At 37.2% G+C, this 21636-nt stretch overlaps 1 protein-coding gene across 1 annotated transcript in view; it reads right to left on the bottom strand.

The window, feature by feature from the left end:
• MALRD1 (MAM and LDL receptor class A domain containing 1) overlaps positions 1–21636 on the bottom strand; it is a gene marked incomplete at its 5' end in the record, with an annotated part of 779396 nt that overhangs the window by 515525 nt on the left and 242235 nt on the right. Inside the window, 2 exons of the mRNA XM_082742491.1 lie at positions 17088–17250; positions 20045–20221. Of these exons, the coding sequence (XP_082598617.1) occupies positions 17088–17250; positions 20045–20221 (340 nt within the window). The remainder of the gene's footprint in view (positions 1–17087; positions 17251–20044; positions 20222–21636) is intronic.

The raw sequence follows: 21636 nt of genomic DNA, 5'->3' as shown, positions 1-21636 counted from the left end.
CAGGGAGCCTAAAATGGGGCTCAATCCCAGGACCCAGAGATCATGCCCTGAGCTGAAGGCAGATGCTTACTGACTGAGCCACCCAGGTGCCCCTAAATGATCTTCAGTCTCTGGTAGCATTTTTGACCAAATGTCTATTTTCTCCATGTTAGCACTGTCAAACTGCCTTTCTTGTTTTGGTCTCTTAATGGCATATATATATATTTTTTTTATTTTGTTGGCTTTTTTTTTTTTTAATCATACTATTTTCAAACCTGCTAAATCTTTTTCATTTAAAGTGCTTGTCTTGTAAGCACCACAGAGCTGGGTTTTGGTTTGTGTTCCCTTTTATCAAGTTTTTGACTTTAGTATTTAGTCCACACATATTTAAATATTACAACTGTATGGTTTAATGTACCTCCAAACCATTTTTTCCTGTGTTCCAACATTTTTAATTTCTTGTTCCTCCTTTCATCCTTCTAGTGAGTTAGCCAAGATTTTTTTATTCCACTTTCTGCTCTTCTCTATTATCTTTTAATTTTAACCTCTTTTTAGAGATAGGACATTCTCAATTTAATTATGTGTTAAAAAATTCACTTCTCACCTACAGAATACAGGAGTCCAAAATAAATGTACCCCTTTCCTGCTTATTTTTTACAACAATCTTATTGAGATATAATTCATACCCCATAAAGTTCACATTTATAAAGCACATAATTCAGAGATTTTTTTAATATCACCGAGTTGTGAATCCATTAACACTGTTCTACAATACGTTCATCACCCCCAAAAAGTGACTTCCTATCCACTAGTGGTCACTGTACATTCCACACCCCGCCAGCCTGGGTAACCATGTACTTACTATTGTCTCGACAGAGGTGCCCATTCTGGACACTTCATCTCAGTGGAATTATAAAATATATGGCCCATACATATATTTTTTCTTTCCCTTTTTTAGCTCTGCACTAAAAGAAGATTCTCTGCAGTCATGTTCTTCTCTTACACCCCAGTGATTTCTTTACCCTTTTGGCACTGATTTTTTCTAGTAATCCAATAATCAAAGAGAACATGCACAAACTCTCGAGGGTTTATGTTTCTTAAGACAGTGGAATGTTCCCTCCGTAATATTGTTAGTCTTTCTTGTCTTTAACTGGTGATTTGCAAACCATCTCCTCACGAAATCTTTATTTCTCATTCTCGTACCAACACCCTTCCAGTCACCATGACACTGAATCTGGGAATCAAACATTTCCCTGCCAACCATTTGCTCTGAATTATTAATTCTGTATGTAATAAAATGAATGTTTATCATTCCCCCATAATGGCTATAACGACCACTTTACCTCTGCTTGAAGAAATTCCGGGCAGCTCAAACAATACCTTTTTCATCAGACTTTTCTTCCTTGTGCACTATCCACCAGAGTACTTTCTTTATGGGCTTTAAATTCTGTTTTTGTTTTGGGGTTTTTTTTTTTTTTTTTTTAAGATTTTATTTATTTATTTATTTATTTATTTGACAGAGAGCAAGATCACAAGTAGGCAGAGAAGCAGGCAGAGAGAGAAGAGGAAGCAGGCTCCCTGCAGAGCAGAGAGCCCAATGCAGGGCTGGATCCCAGGACCCTGGGACCACAACCCAAGCCGAAGGCAGAGGCTTTAACCCACTGAGAGCCCAGGTGCCCCTAAATTCTGTTTTAAATGATACCTAATTTTTAAAATCTGTCTTATCTATACTCCTAAATTTTAAAACTCTTGCATCTTCTTTTGTTGCTAGCATAAAACATTCCACATAAATCGTGTACAAAAATCTCTCTTAAATTAAATTTTAACATGCCTTCACAAGTAATATATCTTAGGGAATATCATGTTACAGTTTTCATATTTATGAAGCAGTCTATGTAGTGGCTACATTCTTACAAAAATTTGACTAGATACATAGAGACAATTCTGAGAAATAGCAATGATGATACAGTGTTTAAAATCTAAAATCTGAACCCAAGCCTTATTATCTCAGAAATCACATTACTGTAATTGTATTTTTATGCCACAATAAAAATACCCTATATTCAGTTGCCTAAAGAAATTATCTATATGTACTCTCTTTTAATCTTACAATGGTAAGCAGGCAGAGAGAGGCTTTAACTACTTTTAATTATTTTATGCCCAAATAATGAGGAAAATGAAATTACTTCATAAAAGTGAAAACAATTATCAGTAAATAATAAAGTATCCCAATTAAAACAAAGTTCACAGAATGAGTATACTTCTGGGAGCATTATTACTTGTACTTCCTTAATTTAATTTTTATTACTTTTAAAATCTAACCTTGTTATCAAAATATAATGTTATTAAAATACATATGATAAAGTATAATATCATAAACGTAAAGACACACAAACCCATAAAATATGGGTTGAAACACTAAATGGAGTCACAGATAAAACTAGATCACAAAATGCATTCTGAATGTTTCACAGAATCACTAATATGAGATTAAATACCTGATTCAGAGCTTTCTATGAGCCAATATAAACAGGGAAGCATGAACAGTGATACTATTCAGAGCCTCAAAGGAGCACAAAACCAAAGCACCTTCATTACCCCTTTGGTATCACTGAATTTCTACAGTGGCAGGTACCCCGCCCCCCCACACACACACTGTTGATGGGCTACACTTCTCAATGCAGTATGATGTTGATAATGGTGAAAAGCTATCAGAAGCCCACTCCTGTATGAGAATTGGGGCAGGAAATTGTCTCTGGAGCTGGTGTTTCAAGTTATCTGTATGACACCTGGATATCGGTAGCTTTTAACTGTGTCTCCAGGTAATTCTAAGCGCTGCCAATTTGAACCATCGGATCTCGACTAAACAAATGAGACCACAGAGTGTGGTTTCCAGACTAGCAGGAAACCATGTCACCAGGGAACTTGTTAAAAATGTAAATTCTTAGGGTCTACCCCAGACCCACTTAATCAAAAATTCTAGAGTGAGCCCAAGATGCCTGTGTTTTAACAAGCTCTCCAGGTGATTCTGATGCAGGCTTGAGAAGAGCAGAACTAAAAAATCCTCAGCAAAGCAGAATGAGATCACCTTGATTGGCTCCTATCCACAAATTCTGGTGTCTGGATATTAGGAAAGAAGGCAGGCAAGAATGGTTTGGGGCACTGGACATTTCCTGATGACTGTTTTCTCTCCAGGTCGTCATCACTAACACTTCTCTCATCTTCTCTGCTCTTTCTTGAGAACTATTTATAGACTACCATTTTTTCCTCTCTTCCCATCTCCTGTGGCATAAAACCGCAATCAAATCATGTCATAAATCTTGAAAATGCTTAGCTTTTAAGCGAGAGAGATGTATGAGAACATGGAGGGCTGCATTTAAGAGCACAGACTTTAGCATAGGTGAGATCTGGATTTCAAGGTTCCTGGCTCTCAAGCTTACTAAACTGTGGGCTCACAGGCAAGCTGGTTAACATCTGAACTTTGATTAGCTCATATGTAAAACAGGGATAATTATACCACCCCCCAAAAAAACTTCACTGTGAGGACTGAACGTGATCACACAATAATTACTCAGTTAGTACTGCTTTCATTTTGAAGATGCTTCATTATACAAAAGCCACTCCTGTTCATTAATCAGACCTTCCTGGGGGCTTTGTGTAGTCAGAGAGGTCACGGGGAAGACACACACCTACTGAAATGTCACAACTTACTTATAAACCTGGCATTTCCCCCCATTTTCATCATCATCGTGCACTTCACTCTTGTTCTTTCAAACAGGCAAATTAAAGGTAGGTTTTAGATAGAAACTATAGACATAATTTATTTCTACTCAACTTAAAGTTTACTACTGATACATAAATCACCTGAAGCCTCTAGAGAAAACAATTTAAAGTAGAAATAATTCTTTCCATTAGCCAACACATTTATATTATCTATGAATTGGTAAGCACATTGGTACTAGTTGCTATTATGTATAAGACTATGCATACTTTTAATAAATGCATTGAAAGGTTTTGCATAGGTACCTTTTAAATAAATACTAGTGTCAGTCAAAGGAGTGAGATCTATTCATTAATGCATGAAAAAATATTATGTTCTTTATTATGTCATCTTCTATCCTTTGGCTATTTAGCCCATAAAATAGAACAAAATATAAACAAAGCTTTTTTTTTTCTTTTTTTTGTAATCAGCTATCTTTTTTGATAAACTAATTGGATCTGCCCCCTGGATAACTAAGGCAAAACTACTCTTCTTGGATAGTAAGGTCACTAAAAACTTGAAGAAAATTAGTTCCAAATAGCGACCTTGCTGAAAAAAATCCATGAGATAAAGGAACTATACTTCCAATTTCATTATGACTGCAATTCTAAGAGACAGACTTTATAAGATCGATGTAAACAGTACCTTAGTCTGTGCCAGATAGCATTACTAAATGAAAACTACCTGTGCTTCTAGTTTATGATTTAATTCAAATATCATATAACTCTCAGGAACAATTTATGTTCTTAATGTCAGAGGTATTTGGATGGCTGCATTAAAGTCATATCATCCTGCAAATAAATATTTTTATTTATTTTTATTTTTTAAAGATTTATTTACTTGAGAGGGAGAGAGAATGTGTGTGCATGCACACACACACACGAGTGGGGGAAGGGGCTAGAGAGTGGGAGAGAGAATATCAAGCAGATTCTGAACTGAGTGCAGAGCCCTACATAGGGTTCAATCTCACAACCCTGAGATTGTGAGCCCCAAATCAAAATTCAGACACTTAAAAGACTGAGCCACCTAGGCACCTCTAAACATCTTTTTAATAGGCAAAACACAAACACTAGATTTAAGTAAAAACCTTCATTCCATAGAGAAAATGCACTGTCCTCCTTGTATTTCTGTGCCTACTTAATGGATACACAACAAACAGAGAAGATAATAGAGCTTTCTTTACTGCTCTATTAAAGTTCACATGTACTTTTTTTACACTAAGCCTCATGTAGACTTTGTTAACTTCTGCTCAATTTATTTCAGTATCTCAAAATCAAAAAGTTGAAATTCAATCCAGTGAGTTTCTTTTAAATGGATAGAAGTTTAAAAACCCACTTTTATGCTACTCCTTGGTGACTGAAAATATTAAACTAAACTAATAATGTTTATAATGAAGATTAAAATGCCAAATTGAAAGTAGAACTAAATCAAGCAGGTACAAGCAAAGAAATGTTTTCATTAGAATAAAATTACCTAAGAATGCAGATTACAGTAAAAGATGCATTTGGCTAAATTTTAGGAAGCTGCTTTATAATGTAAACTCAAAAGAAGCATATTCAAAGCACAAGGGCTTACTTCCAAGTCTAAAGTAGCTTGGATAGAAAAAATCAAATAACCCAACCTGAAGGAAATGGGGTGCCCAGAGGCTGGGAATACTTTTCAATAACAAGGCATCAAATTAGAATTAGAGAAGCATCACAGATGACATAGGTCAACAGTAACCTTAGAAACTTTGTTGCTATATTGGAAGAAAAGATGGTTTTTGAACCTGGCAGAGCTAATTCTGCAAGACGGAAACAGCCAGTTGTTTCTGAAGGGAGAGAGTCCCATGTCACAGCAAACTAGTAAGGTATGTTAGATGAACATAGTCACATGCATTCATTGCTGGGTGAACAGCTGTAAGCAGGTTAATGAAGGGGCAACATAAAAGCAGATCCCTGGCTACGTGTGACAGAGAGAGCCTTGCCTTTGATGATTCTACTCAACATGGACATCATTAAGTGCTAGCAATAGAAAGACACCAGAATCAGGAGGTAGATTTTGTTATCTAGGGCTATGCATCTTTCAGTGAGAAAGTAGAGAAAGTATAGTAAATTAAAGCAGACTGCATTTATAGGCACATCTTGGAGATCCTGTGGCTCAGTTGCAGACCACCAAAATGAAGCAAATATCTCAATAAAGCAAATCAAATTAATTATTTGTGTTCCCCACTGAATATAAAAGTTATGTTTACACAATATTGTAATCTATTAAGTGCACAATAGCATTATGTAAAAAAAAAAAAACAGTGTATATACCTTATGCTTAAAATTACTGAATTACTAACAAATGTTAACCATCATATGATCTTCCAGTGAGTTGTAATCACTGATCATAGATTCATATAACAAATCGAGTAGTAATGAAAAAGTTTGAAATACTGCAAGAAAAAAAAAAAGTGTGAAGCACGATAAAACAAGCCATGCCTATATTAAAGGGTGCCAAACAGATTAGTTATTAAGGAAAAGGAGGTGTTTTTTTTTTTTTTTTTCATAACATTTACCAAAATAAGTTGTCAGATGAATTAAGGACATAATTGTGAGACACTGGAACTACTGACATACAATAGAAAATACAAGTGAATTTTATGTGAACATTTATATAGAAGGCCTTTCTAAGTGTAAAAGATGGAGTGATGTCAGCAAGATGGCAGGAAAAATGGTTCTTGTTTAGTCCCCTCAGAGAAAGACCAATTAGCAACTATCCATAAATAAGGCACAATGGTAAGAATCCCGGAGCCAGGGGTGAGGCTGAAGTACCCCTGTTGGCTCATTAAAAAAAAATGCATTTGAAGGGTAAAAGGCACAGTTTCACTGACCCAATCACCCCTTCCCAAAGCCAGTGCAGTATGGCACCAAGATGTACCCCCAGAAACCTCTGGTTTCTCCACTGTGAATAAGAGACCAAGGTGTGCATCCAGCTTCCCCAATGGTACAGGTGCTTCTAAGGATGCCCACTTAGGTCTCATCTCATAGGACTCCCTGGACAAACAAGTGGAGTTAGACATCCAGGTATCACTGACAGAGAGGGAAAAGGAGTCCATAATGCAGGGATCATGGTGAGCTGTGGTCCTGCTGGTGGTACTACCTGAGCAGAGATCTTAGCCAGTGACGCTTTCCATTTGCGTAACCAAAATGATGACCTCCTCAGGCCAGGGAGCTCAACTGGCTCGGTTTGGGTCTGGGTCCCCAGCCAAAGGGTCCTCTATGTATAGCCCATTCTATAGCCTGACCACACAGGGCAGGAAGTCTGCAACCCCACCCAAGGTGAACACTGCCTCTGGCCCCACCCAGACAGGGAACCTAATCAGTGAGCCCGGGGAGGTCCCACAGCCTAGGCTATGACCCCACACAGACAGGGAGCCAAGCCAGTAGCCCTGCCCAGCTGTTAAGTGGAGACAACAGCTCTGCCTAACCAGGACACCTGAATAGTGACCATGGGCAGCCTTGGAGCTCAGCATAGAGTATTGCCAGGACACACAGCATAGCCGGTGGTCCTGTCCATCACTGGAAAGAACCTAGCCCACAGCTCTGCCTCACTGCTGAGCATAGCCTGAGGTTCCACCTAATCCCAAGAGGTCTTACCTGAAGGCAGAGTCATGCCAGAGGCACATCTAGCTGTGGAGGATGGTCTGCATCCCATCCAACCAAGCCCAGCTGCAGACCCAGCCTGCAGCCGCAGCTAAACGCAGAGTCCAGCCAGTAAAACCATTTTGCCAGGGAACCCGGCCTGTGACCCCAGCGAACCAGAGGTGAATGCTGAGGCCAGCCAGTGGCTCCGCTGGACCATGGAGCCAAAGAAGCCAAACTGACCGCCACCAACAAGGGAACCGGCCAAGCTTTGAATGCCAAGCTGAGTCAGCAGGCTCATCCAACCACAGAGCTCAGCCAGAAGCACTCCCACCTCAGAGAACAGACGGGAGCCTTCCTGAATTAGAAACCTTAATAAAAAGCCCCTCCTGCCCACAGTTACTTCCATCTGACCCACCCAAGCCCCACAGTGAACTATTACTGGCTTACAAGAGAAAGCTGAAACTGTTAAGTTCCTTTATGTAAGCATTATGGCAACAGTAAAGGAAAAACCTATAGTAGATAAATAAAATATTGAGATAGAAGAGTCAGTCAAACACACCACCACAAAGAATCATCACATCACAGGCAGAAGACAGCAAGAGACAATAAACAGAATAAAGGAACTACAAAACAGCGAGAAAACAATAAAATGGCAATAGTAAGAACCAACTTATCAAGAATTACTTTCAGCATAGGTGGATAAAATTCTTCAATTCAAAGCTTTAGAGAGGCTGAAGGGTTAAAAAATGAGAGACTAGACCCAACTATATGCGGCCTGCCAGAGATTTACAGTTTTAAAGACACTCATAGGCTGAAAGTGAAGGGACAGAAAAGATTCCACACAAATGGTAACCAAAAGAGAGGAGGGGCAGCTATACTTGAGCAAATAGACTTTAAGTTACAAATAGACACAAGAAACACAAAAAGAAGATCACTGTAAGATGATAAAAATGATATTTATGCATTTGACATTAAAACATATAAATATATAAAGCAAAAAATAACAGCACTACATGGAGAAATAAACAATACTGTAATAGTGAGGGATTTTAATATTCCACATCCAATAGTGGACTACTCAGACAGGAATCAATAAAGAGCACTACAGTGTTATTTGACTATATACATGATTATATATAACATATAACTATGTTACATGACTGACTATTGCTATTTGAGTTAACACTATATGGTGATATTTGAACAACACCAAAGACCAAATAGACACAGCAGACATATACGGAACATTCCATCCAACAGCAGCAGAAACACATCCTTCTCAAGTCCATACAGAACATTTTCCAGGATAGATTGTATGTTCAGCTATTTAAAAAACTTAACAAATTCCAGAAAATTAAAATTACCTGCCTTTTCTGACCACAATGGTATGAAACTGATATCAATAACAGGAGGAAAGCTGGGAAATTTACAAATATATGGAAATCAAAACATGCTCCAGAATAAACGATGGCTCAAAGGAGAAATTAAAAAAATATCTTCGTACAAAATTTATGGGATGCATTAAAAGATGTTCTAAGAAGAAAGCTTACAGTTATAAACACCTACATTAAAAAAAGAAGGATCTCAAATGAGCAATACAACTTTACACGTCAAGGAACTTGAACTAAGGTCAAAGTTAACAGAAGAAAAAAATAGTAAGATTAGACCAGAAATAAATAAAATATAGAAAAAGAAAACAAAAGAAAAAACCAACAAAACTAAGGGTTAGGTTTTGAAAAAGGAAACAAAATTGACAAACCTTTCACTAGGCTAACCAAGAAAAAAAAAAGAGAAGACTCAGATGAATAAAATTATCAGTGAAAGATGGATATTACAATGAAACAAAATAATTCCAAAATATCAGAAGAGACTATTACAAGCAATTATATACCAACAAATTGGATAATCTAGAAGAAATTGATAAATTCCTAAAAATATACAACCTACCAAGACTGAATCAAGAAGAAATAGAGTATCAGAACAGATTGAGAATGAGTAAAACTAAACTTAAAGAATATAGTTGGCAGACATAACCATGTACAACCTGAAAATTTTGAAATGTAAAAGCATTATAAACTAATAAAGGGCCAATAAAAATAGGGAAAAGTTTTTACAAAATTCCTAACAAGTAAAAAAATACCTTGAGGCTTTAAAAGATCATGTAAGTCAATAAGAAAAATAATAAACACTACCTGCTGAAAACCAAGCAAAGAGCACAAATAGGAAATACAGATTCACATACACAAAAATACAAATGGACAAGGCACACATACACACAAACTTGATTACCCTGATTAGAATTGAAGAAACAGAAAAATATATATTTAGCTGCTACTTTAACCCTATTTTAAAATTTGAACTGTGGAAAAAAAAAAATTTGAACTGTGAAAAAGAAAAATACTCAAGCATACAGAAAAACAGACGTAGTCATGCATGGCTTTCAAAAAAAGGTACATTTTTGAGGAATAATTTAAAATTGTAAATCAAATGGTTAAAAAATGAATAATAAGATAAAAATTCTACTCTGTTTTGTTTACTCGTAGGATATAATCTGCAATGCGTGCAAACCTGTATATAGTCCAGTAAAGACTGATTAAATTTGTGTATAACCAAAATCAACTCACAAATCAATAGTGAGGAACCGAATTAGTGATTCAGGTTGCATCCACTTAATGAAATACCATTGGCCCATTAGTATTAGTGAATTAGTGAATAGTTGTTCACAGATTGTATATAAAATTAAAAGCAGGTTAACTGAAAATAGTAGTTTTTATTTATTGTATTAATTGAAAGCAATGTGGTTGATTGTGTAGACATACCCAAACAGAATGCTTTTATCATGATGGTATAATTATCTTGGATGTGATTTATCTTTCCTACTTATATTCAGACATTTTCCTACAATAGAGATGGATTCCCTCTTTTGTGGTAAAGTAAAAGAATTTTTGTAGAAACTAAAAAAGGCAAGAAATTCTTCAGGGAGTCAGTATGCGGTCTTTACCAAAAGTATTATCTTAGTTCATCTGCATTATCCAGTAACAACCAAAAATAGAGACCTCCTTCAAGTATTATTAAAGACACACACACAACCAAGATAGAGCTGAAGACTTGGTAACTGAAGCTCCCAGTGGACCTCTCTTTCAATAAGTTACGTGTTTTCCCAGCATCACATATTTGTTCATGCATATGATGGTCCTACGTGTGATTAAGTTTTCTATCCTTTCTAGATGCTCAGAAAACACATGCCTACCATAATAAATTATGGGGGCCTAGCCCAGGCTACCTCCACATCTTTCAGGCCACAGAGCTCTGGGATGTTTCCTCTAGATTGTATCTAAAAATAACAGTTCTGTACAGGAAATAGAATAAAACTACACTTTTTTTTCATTTTAACATAGGTAAAGGAAAAGCATATTCAAAAATTACACAATGAAAATGAATTTCTAATATCTGAATGCAGTTACAACCATAATATAAAATTTTTGGATTATTAAACAGTGATCTTTGAAAACAATGTAAAATCGTACACTGCATGACGAATTTATCTCCTTAAAACTTCAGCTTCAGCAGATAGCAAATATACCACCCTAACCAATGTGGATCTGTTATTTTAGGTATGGTGTGCAAATGTGACTTTCGGCAAAGATTTTTCTCAAATTCTGTAATTTTAAGCCACTGTAGTTAACTTTTAAAATTACTTACCAAGCTAAAATACACTGGAATAAAATTAAAATTAAAGTGATTTAATTCACTTCATTAACACAAATTATTAATGTATGCAAATATACAGAATAGGTGCTTAACTCAAGGACAATGTAAAGAGGAGCAATTTTTTCCTTGGCTTTAGAGGTCCAGCCACGCTTCATATTCAGTCCTGTGGCAACATGGCCAGAAATGTCACTTCCCACGAGTATTACAACCATTAAGAGAAAATTATTACAGTTAATTTAGATTTTGACTGTTTGCACTTTTATTTTTATTTCAGCAAAAGTGTTACTAAAGCCCGGTATTTAACCATTATTCCAGATTTATAAAACTGGATCTTTTAGAAATTATATTGCGAGAGTGTTAAAGCATCTAAATTGGCCTATAAAATACTAGCTTATCTTCCTACCAAAGAAGGCTTGGAGAAAGCAATAATTCTAGTATTTAATGTCTAAGAGATTAAAGCTTTGGAAATTGTTATTGTAGCAGAGCAGAAGACATTAAAATATTTTCAGTTTTACTGAAGCTTTTATCCACATTTACATCCAGCACTCAGATACATGATGATATGCACGGTTATGTCACAGGGACAGTTCACATTATTTATGTGGCTTTTAGTTTATAATGATGTGAAGCCTGCACAAATGCATTAGGTACGTTGGAAGGCAGGTGCACTTCCAACAGTGGGTGCGGTGCTATAACTCATTTCCTCCTGAAAGACAATGACTAGTGTTATGAAGTAAAAGGAAAAATCTAAGAAAACGTATTTCTACTTTACAAATGACAGACTTAAGAAACGGTATTCTACCTAATCTGCATTTTAAATGAGATAGTTCATATTCAAATCATTTCTCAACACTTTGTAAGCAAACTAAAATCCAATGTATTTTAAAGTACCTGTCTTCTGTAGATAGGCAAAAACAGTCTGAGAAAAAAAAGTTTGGGGATTATACAATGAATGGAGCAATGTAGAGGGTGCCTTGAAATTACATGTCTTCTAGATTAACTGAGAATAAAGATATTTTCCTTTTTTTTTATTTTTGGTAGATTTTATTTATTTGAGAGACAGAGAGGGAGAGAGTGAGCAGGACGGACAGGAAGAGAGACTTTGAGGCAGACTCTGGGCTGAGTCTATCCCACGACCCCAGACTCCATCCTGACCCCAAGATCATGACCTGAATGGAAACCGAGTCAGATGCTCAACTGACTGAACCACCCAGAGCACCCCTGAGGGTAAAGATATTTCTTGCACACTATTTCTCAGTTATTAACAGTTACTTTTCAAGACACAAATTTCATTTTATTTTTAAATGAAATTACCTTAGAACAAATTTTTTGTCTTGAAACATCTTGTACTATTTTTTTTTTAATTAGTCACTAGATTGAGAGAAAAATGAATCTGCTCTGACCAAAACTGGAATAAGGAATTGAGAAAGCCAACCTCTGTCTTTCAGCAATACCTTCCCCACCTCCTGCCATGGAGTCATCTAGGGATGAGGTTCTAGAACCTTCTAGGAATTACACTAAAATACAGATTCCCGGATGTACTCCTTGAGAGTTTGAATCAAGTGTTTTGAATCTGCATTTAAATATATTGTATGTATATATAAATTGACAGTGGCCCCAATCGCCATTTCGAAAAACTTCCAAAAGGCTTCTGTGAGCATAGTTAGAAATCACTAATCTGGAATAGGCATCTATATTTCCCTACACATCTTTCCATATCAACAATGAAGTATGGAGAATTTAACTTTGCCTGAGGGGATGATTTTATACTCCAGATAACACTTAATATTAAACCTTGTTTAACCAACAGATGGGCATTTAGTCTAAAAAATTTTTTTAAAAATTGACTTAAGGGCCAAGAACTCAAGACTTTGCTCTCCTTGGCTTCTTGCAATAAAAATAAATAGTAAGTTGGATCAAACAAAGTCTCCTTCTAGGAGGTAAAAACAATTATAAATTTATGGTACTTAGCTACAAACCAATTTACATGCTATGGTAAAACTGCCTGAGCTAAAAGACTAGGCTAATTAAACCGAATCTGAAGGTCAGAGTAGAGAAGTCTGAGATCATATAAAACTACAAACAGGGAGTTCAGTCAGTTGAGCACCCAACTCTTGGTTTCCACTCAGGTCATGACACAACAATTCCAAATCTACAATATTCTAAACATATTTAAATTTGAATTAGCTTCAAAGCCTAGGTGTTAGACAATCCCAATATCTTAACTCAATGTTAAGCGATTAAAAAAAATTCTCAACTGACTAATGTTCTTGCTGAGTTCCCCAGTAGTACCCGGTATGCGAATGGATATAAACTCATTTTTCTTCTGAGTTTTTTTTCTTTTTTACTACATTATGTTTCTTTTCCCAAAACACTAAGAAATTAACTTTTCAACTAAATGTTCCCTGTCACTGTATAAGTTAAAGGAAATGTAAATTTCACCCAACCCCAATCTCAAAAGAACATGCAAATCGCAACTGATGGTATTTACACTGAAAGCACTTTATTTCACCGGAGTATCGGAGTATCGCTGAGAACAGTATTGATTTCTATGTGCCCTGATTTCAATCCTAGGTAAAAATCACGCTTAGGTGCCCTTAGTTGGGCCTTGTGGAGCAGAGTGTAGAAAGAATCCATTCGCCAAGCCCTTTGCCAAGGCTGTGCCTGCATGTCCCCAGGCTGAGAAAAAGAGATACCTTTTTCTAAGTCATATTAAAGTGCTGAATAAACCAGTGGTACTCTCCACAAAGTGAAAATTAAAGATATAACCCTTTTTTTAAGCTACATTTCGGATACTTAGGCTTATGAGGCCATGAAAGCGTGAAGACCAAACGGTAGAATGTCCCTTGGAACATTGCTTCTTTTAGCTTTTACCACAACATTTTCATCATGAATCACACATATTAAGATGTTATCTAAGGGGAACCTGGGCAGCACACTTGGTTGCATCCGACTCCTGGTTTTAGCTCAGGTCATGATCGCAAATCCGTGGGACTAAGGCCCGTATCAGGCTCTGCACTGGGCGTCAAGTCTGTTTGAGATTCTCTCTCTCCCTATGTCCCTGCCCCCCCACCTCAATTTCTCTCTCTGTAAAATAAATAAATGATTTTTTTTAAAGTTGTTATCTAAGACTTGACTACACAATGAAAACTTCCCGACATATTCCCACACCACCATTACTTTCCTAGACTTTTTATGGCTTCATTAAGTATTTGAAATGAGAGACTATTTTGAAATATACTAATGTGCTCTTTTTCTTTTGCAGTTCTGATTTTTACCAACCTGAGCCTGAACCCATGTCTGCCTTTAGGAGAGCTTCTATCACAGAATGTGAAGACGAAGAAAGAATTGGTCCAGAGCTTTTTGATTTTCAAAATTGGGTTTTGAAAACTATTTCAAACACAATGGGCTTAAACACCTGGCTTTAAATTTCTGGAGCCAAACATCTGAGAGAAAAAAAGCATTTTCTAAGATAGAACAAGCTTCCCTTTGAATCTTGGAACACGGAAAAAATAAAATGAAAAAAAAAATAGCGAAAGAAAGGAAGGAAGGAAGAGTGAGCCTCCCTTTAAATATAAAATAATAAAATTTGGAAAATGGAGCTTGAAGATATACTATAAGCCACTGAGTAGGATGGATATATGATGCATAAAAACTACTCCTCAGGACAAAGGAAAAATGTCAAACCTTCCTTGGCTGCAGAAGGAGCCTAGAGAGAGGGGAGAGGACAGCTAGGGGAGATGCAAGCTTTGGGACCATCACTCCCTTTTCCAGATTCATTGTCATGTACAGCAAATCTATTAAACATTATCTCACTAGTGAATATTATTCAGGGACACCTAGGTGGCTCAGTCCATTAAGCAACTGCCTTCAGCTCAGGTCATGATCCCAGAGTCCTGGGAACAAGTCCTGCATCAGGCTCCTTGCTCAGCAGGGAGCCTGCTTCTCCCTCTGCCTCTGCCTGCTGCTCCCCATTCCTGGGCATGCTTGCTCTCTCTCCCTCTCTCTCTCTCTCTCTCTGTCAAATGAATAAATAAAATCTTTAAAAATTTTTTCTTACTTAAAATATATTTTTTTGCTTGTAGCCTATAATTATAAAGCACAAATATATAGGTTCTAACCATCACAACTAATTCACTCAACAAATAATTATGGAGACTTACTACGTACCAGTCATTTAGAAAGAATGCAGTAAAGAAGGAAGCCACAGACCCTGTGATTCCTCAAAGACTGAACAGTCTACGTTGGGGATGGGCAAGGCAAGGAGAGAGACAAGGAAGTTAAAAGCCAACTCTAGGGGCGCCTGGGTGGCTCAGTGGGTTAAGCCACTGCCTTCGGCTCAGGTCATGATCTCAGGGTCCTGGGATCAAGTCCCGCATCGGGCTCTCTGCTCAGCAGGGAGCCTGCTTCCGTCTCTCTCTCTCTGCCTGCCTCTCCAACTACTTGTGATTTCTGTCAAATAAGTAAATAAAATCTTAAAAAAAAAAAAAAAAGCCAACTCTATTACTGTGCTTATAACATGCTACCGTGTTTCTATTCAGACCTTTCCCACATAGAAGGGAGATTCCAGTCCGCCTTTTTCTGGGTGGAAATACAGATTATTAAGGCAGTGTGGTTTATTTGGATGTGCCAAAGAAACTTCCTGAAATTGCCCTTTGCTTTTCTAGGAGTCAGAAGCAGCCCATGGAAAATGGGTAGACAGAAACCTCCCAAATTCACTGCCAACTGTTGAAAGTGATCTAAACGCTTGGTATTCTTATCTGCCACTCTATATACTTTGGGCAACATGGTTGCTAATATCGAAATCAAATGATGGTAAAACTGGAACCATTTCAACGAAATAAAACAACAAAAGAGAGATGAGGACACCAGAGTAAAAAAGTCAGCCCAGGAGGTATTATGGCTCTCTTCAAGCACCAGGCCATGTTGGCCAGGGCAACGATGGACAGGCAGCAGACACGCCACTGTTAGTTTTCTTTGAAACAGAAGCCACACAAGGAGAGCTCTTCGAGGTGTGAAGGCAGAAAGGTTCTGAAGACATTCTCTGTAATATAAATGGGGATCCCCTTGCTTTCTTCAGTAATACTTCCATGAAACCCTTAAAAGGAAAGAATGACTGGTAGGATCTGCTAAGAAGGAAGCACTCAATATATCTGTGGCCTATAAAACAGGGAGAGGTATAAGTTATGAAGCCTTGAAAAGGAAAGACCAAAATAAATGACAACGAAGATCAAAGGCTGGAAGAGGAGGAAAGGGGTGAGGAGAAGGAGGAGCTAAAAAAAAAAAAAAGAAAGAAAGAAAGAAAAGAAAACAGATAAAAGATTTGGACAGGGAAAGGAATGGACAGATAATTTTTTAATTAAGACAAATTTTTTTTAATTTTTTAAGTAGGCTTCAAGCCCAACATGGGGCTTGAACTCACAACCCTGAGATCAAGAGTCACATGCTCTACTGACTGAGCCAGCCAGGCATCCCTGAATGATCATTTTAAAACAACATATTCATAGTGCTTTTCCATGAGTAGTTATATTATAAATTATTTTTCTTATTTTTATTATATTTTCTTTTCTCTAGTTTCCTTGACTTTTATGAGTGTTCACAGCCTTTTCTATTTTTTTTTTTAAGATTTTATTTATTTATTTTGAGAGAGAGGACAAGTTGGGTAAGGAGCAGAGGGAAAAGCAGGCTGGAGTGGGGTGAGAAGCAGAGAGAGAGAGGGAGAAGCAGACTCTCTGCTGAGCGGGAAACCCACTGTGGGGCTTGATTCCAGGACTGCGGGTTCATGACCTAAGCAGAAGGCAGACTCTTAACCAACTGAGCCACCCAGAGGCCCTGATTGACAGCTTTTTTTCAACTGAATGGCTGTATGTTTTTTCTCAATTTTATATAAAAGAGTACACTTAGCCCATTTAGTCTTTAATTTCATCACTCATTGGCTTAGGGTAGGTAAGACAGTATGGCAAGAATTTGGGAACTGCTTAACACATAGTTCCTAAGAGACATGTTCAAAGCATGTGGTCACTTACGTTGTATGATCCACCAGTGGCCTGTGATTTTCTTCCCCATGATGAATACTGATTCCATTACCAAGTCCCCATCTGAATGTGTTCGAATCTTGAATTAGGTTTTCTGGGATTGGCTGGTACCACTGACACAGGCTTCCTTTTTCAAAGCTGCAAACTTTCGTAGCTTGAATAGAGTAGAACGAAGACAAATGAGCTAACCACAATAAATGTGTCCACAAAAGGTAATTTCTACCCGTATCAAGCACTGTCTTACTATTTGGGTTTTTTAAAATTATTTCTTAAGCATAATTAAAATAATTAGAAAAACGATTTCTACTATCATTAGAAGAGTTTTAAAGAAATCTATGTGCACTATATTCAAATATCTACAGCAGCTATAACATGGAAATAAATGCATATACTGAAGAATTAGTTCTGATAAGGAGGTGAGATTTTAATTAGGTCCTCAAATAGCAATCTCGGAATTCCAAGTCTCTTCTAAACATTGCTTACCAAGTTCTGGTAAGTCTGTTCTTCTGCCGCAGCATTATTACAAAGCTGAACTTCAGCTCAGCCTTTGAAGGGGTTAGACTAAATTCCAAACTCCTTAAGTTCAAAGCAATACTATTTTCCTTGAAAGTTTTCAATGTCCTTGTAATGACTGTAACTTGATATCACATGAAATTACAAGTCCATCGGGCAGCTGGGTGGCCCAGTGGGTTAAAGCCTCTGCCTTCGGCTCCGGCTGTGATCTCAGGGTCCTGGGATTGAGCCTGGCATCAGGCTCTCTGCTCAGCAGGGAGCCTGCTTCCCATCCTCTCTCTCTGCCTCCCTCTCTGCCTACTTGTGATCTGTCAAATAAATAAATAAAATCTTAAAAAAAAAAAAGAAATTACAAGGCCAGTGATTTGTGAAATACATAGGCTGTGTGTGAAATATTCTTTCTTCCTCTCTGAAGATGTCCGTGTGTCTCTTAAATTCACTGTTCCTATGTGTGCCGTAGAAGACTCCATATTTTAAATAGTATAAGCCATGTTGGCAAACCATCACCATCTTTTAGGAACTTGAGTTCATGATTTAATGTAAAGTTTGAGAAGGAAACAACAACAACAAAAAAGTGATTTTTTAATCCTGACACTCAGGCATGTCATTTAATCTGACATTAATAGTGATAATATAATTATATTAATCTTGTGAAGAGATTTTTTTTTCTACTTGTTTCAGAGGTAGAGTCCAGTGGTTCAGCAGCTGCATAGAACACCCAGTGCTCATTCCATCACAGGCCCTCCTTAATGCCCATCACCCAGTGACCCCATATCCCCACCCACCAGACATTTAAAATTCAATAGGATTCTGTTCTTTATATCATTAAAAAAGAAAATAGTCATTGATTTTTTTAAAAATTATAGGACATAAAGTTTTAGTCAAGCAAGACGAATAAGCTCGAAGATCTGCTGTACAACATTATACCCATAGTCAACAATAATACATCATGCACTTAAAAATGTGTTGAGGGCAGCTCTCGTGTTGTGTTCCTTATAAAATAAAAAGCATTAAAAATGCAAGACAACAGGTAACAGACAGATTTATTATATGACAGCGGTTCTTACAAAAAGATGGAGGAAGAAAGACCACATGATTTGTTTAGAGTAAGAAATGCAGTTCATATGTATTCAAAGTAAATCAATAACCCCAGGATTTTAAAATAATAATTTTACAGGAGACATTCATTCAGGACATTTAAAGAACTTTATCAAAACCGCCTACCCAATCATCAAGGACGCCACTAAAACTGCAAAGGTGAACAAAGAAGTCAGTATTCGCTAAAGATACTCATTAGGTGGAATTAATTCTGTGTAAACTTTGAGAAACACAACTTACGTGTGATCAAAACAGGATATGGTCTTCCCACGAGTTAAGTCTGAATACCACAACGCTTTCCATTATAATATCCCCCATCTGCAATGCACCATAGGTATCCCTAGCCAATTTGAGTTAATGACTATGTTGTCTCATTCACAGAGTGAGTTAAGCATTGATTTTATGAGTTTTGGGGTCTAGCTAAGTTGGTTAATTTATTGTGTATCTATACATTAAGAAGCATTTCTTTTTCTATGTTAAATTAATATGAACCTCATTTGGCTTTTCAAGTTTTAGATTTTCTGCATATTGCTGACAGAAGACAGAACAGAGTTCCACTACACTCTGTATTATCTGCATGGTTTGAACCCTTCATATCATTAAGATACTTGAGAAATATTACAGTATAGGGCATTCATATACCATCCAATAAATAGTAAGGAAGGGGAAAAAAAGCAAAAGTGTTCACTCCTTCTGAGCTTGTGCTTTGCCCCTGCAGGCACACAGATCAATTTTTTTTCCTCTAAGATTGTATCTCCGGCTGAGAAGTTCACTTGTAAATTAAAAATCTGCCCTAAAAGCCAGAGATTAGCAGATGCCGATAAGTAAAAACCACCTTTCAATAGGACCCAGGTGCTGAAGGGCCCATCTGTATTAGTATTCGTTCTTATGAATTCTACATATTTAACATAGTATTCATTTTCTATTTTGGCAATGGCAAAATTTGGACAAATTCATCTATTTTGAGAGTATTATAATACTTCCATTTTAAACATTCCTATTTTGTGAGTGTGAGGAATAGAAGAGAGACAAACGGTGGAGGTGGGGAGCACCTAGTCAATCACAGTCCCAGAGTCCAGTAAAGTCCAGGAAACAAGTGTTCTGAATCTAAAACTTCAATTTAGAAACACTTACCTCTTGTTGAGCATCACAGAAGAATGCAACGCTGACTCTTCTACTATAATTTTCTATACAAGCAACATTTACGTTTAAGAACCTATTCTAAGCCAAGTCAAAAATTTCTAACTAGCACATGAGGCCATGCTACTTAAAGATCACATTAGTATTGTCTTATCCATCTTATGCTATGTTTTAATACAAAACAGGAATTCACCTACCACAGAATGATTCATCTGACTGGTCGGGACAGTCATTTCTAAAGTCACATTTCTGGATTTTTTCAACACAGTGACCATCGGTCCTGCAAACAAATTCAGCGTCTGTACAGTTGTGTGGAGGCAACGTTACTGGAGCTGACACTTCTGGTGGAGTTGGGAGGTCCACTGGCAAAATACCTTGGTCAGGGATAACATACAGGCATAATTCAGTAAATTCTCTATTTAAGATTTGACACAATAAGCTTTTATACGTACGTTTCACATTCAATATTATAAAGAACATTTGGTAGTCTTTGGTAATGTGTTGAATTTCACATAAGCGTAGAAGTTGGAGTTCGTGGTCTTAGCAACATCAAATAGTTGGATATAAATAGACGAAGGTACAGAGAGAAATTACTGAAAAACTGCTCAAAACTCACTGAATAAATGGAAGGCTCGAGGACAGGGCTGGGATCCCTGGGAATCAAGGGAGTCCCAGATGCTGGCATTAGGTACCAGCGTTAAGGTCTGGTTGAACCTTCTAGTCCACCAGGTAAATAAACATGGCTCTTACACTGCAACAATGATCCCAGCAGCTCCTCATCCCTGTTTCACCTGCCCCTACATATTCAAAGTTGCAAGAGAGAGATTCCTATGCAAGTATTTATATAATTAAGATAATAATTTCTGAAATTACAGAGCTGAGAAGAAATTTAGAGAAGCTAATTTATACTGTAAGTTAGTCAATCAACCTTTATTAATAACACCCCATATCACGGGTATGGGAGGTGCAACTGACTGAAAGCCAAAGGTTTTCATTGCTGTCAAATAATTTACTGAGTAGTGGATAAGGCACTCAGGTCAATCTTTCATTACAGCTCCATAGGATCCATGTATGAGAAAGAGTATAACACCGTGGAAGCAAGAAGGACACCTACGCTGTCACTCCTGCATTCACAGCACAATTCACAGACTGTGGTACATGGTGGGTGCACTATCATCACTTAGAAATGAGTGAATAGACAGACAGATGGAAGGATGGATGGATGGATGGATGACAGAGAGAATGAACAGATGGACAACTGGAAGACTGTACAATGTATAGAAAACACATGAAAAGTATACATTAGTTGTGAGGTAGGGAAGACTTCCTGGAAAAATAATGTCTTCAGTTTTTAGATTTTTTTTAAAGATTTTATTTAATTACAAGAGAGAGACAGACAGAGAGTAAGAGCATATGCACAAGCAGGGGGAGGGGCAAAGGGAGAGGGAGAGGGAGAAACAGACTCCCCAATGAACATAGAGCCCCACACAGGGCTTGAACCCAGGACCCTGACTGAGATCATGATGTGAGCCAAAGTCGGATGCTTAAACAACTGAGCCACCCAGACACAAGTTTTTAGTTTTAAAAGATGAGACGTTGTAGACAAAATGAAAATGGGAATAAGCTCCTTTTGGACAATGAGCAAAGATTTGTGTGAAGGCAGAAAAACATACTGGCCCATAGTTTTTCAAATGCTGTGAGGATTTGGCATGGGGAACATTCTGTGATAGAGTAAGAATGCATGTGATAAAGTCACTAGATGTGGTACTAGTTGGGAGACAATTAGCAT

This window comes from Mustela nivalis (assembly GCF_964662115.1).
Source record: "Mustela nivalis genome assembly, chromosome: 7".
Lineage (NCBI taxonomy): Eukaryota > Metazoa > Chordata > Mammalia > Carnivora > Mustelidae > Mustela > Mustela nivalis.
The sequence above is the reverse complement of the archived record's forward strand: the minus strand, read 5'-3'. Positions and strand labels throughout refer to the sequence as shown.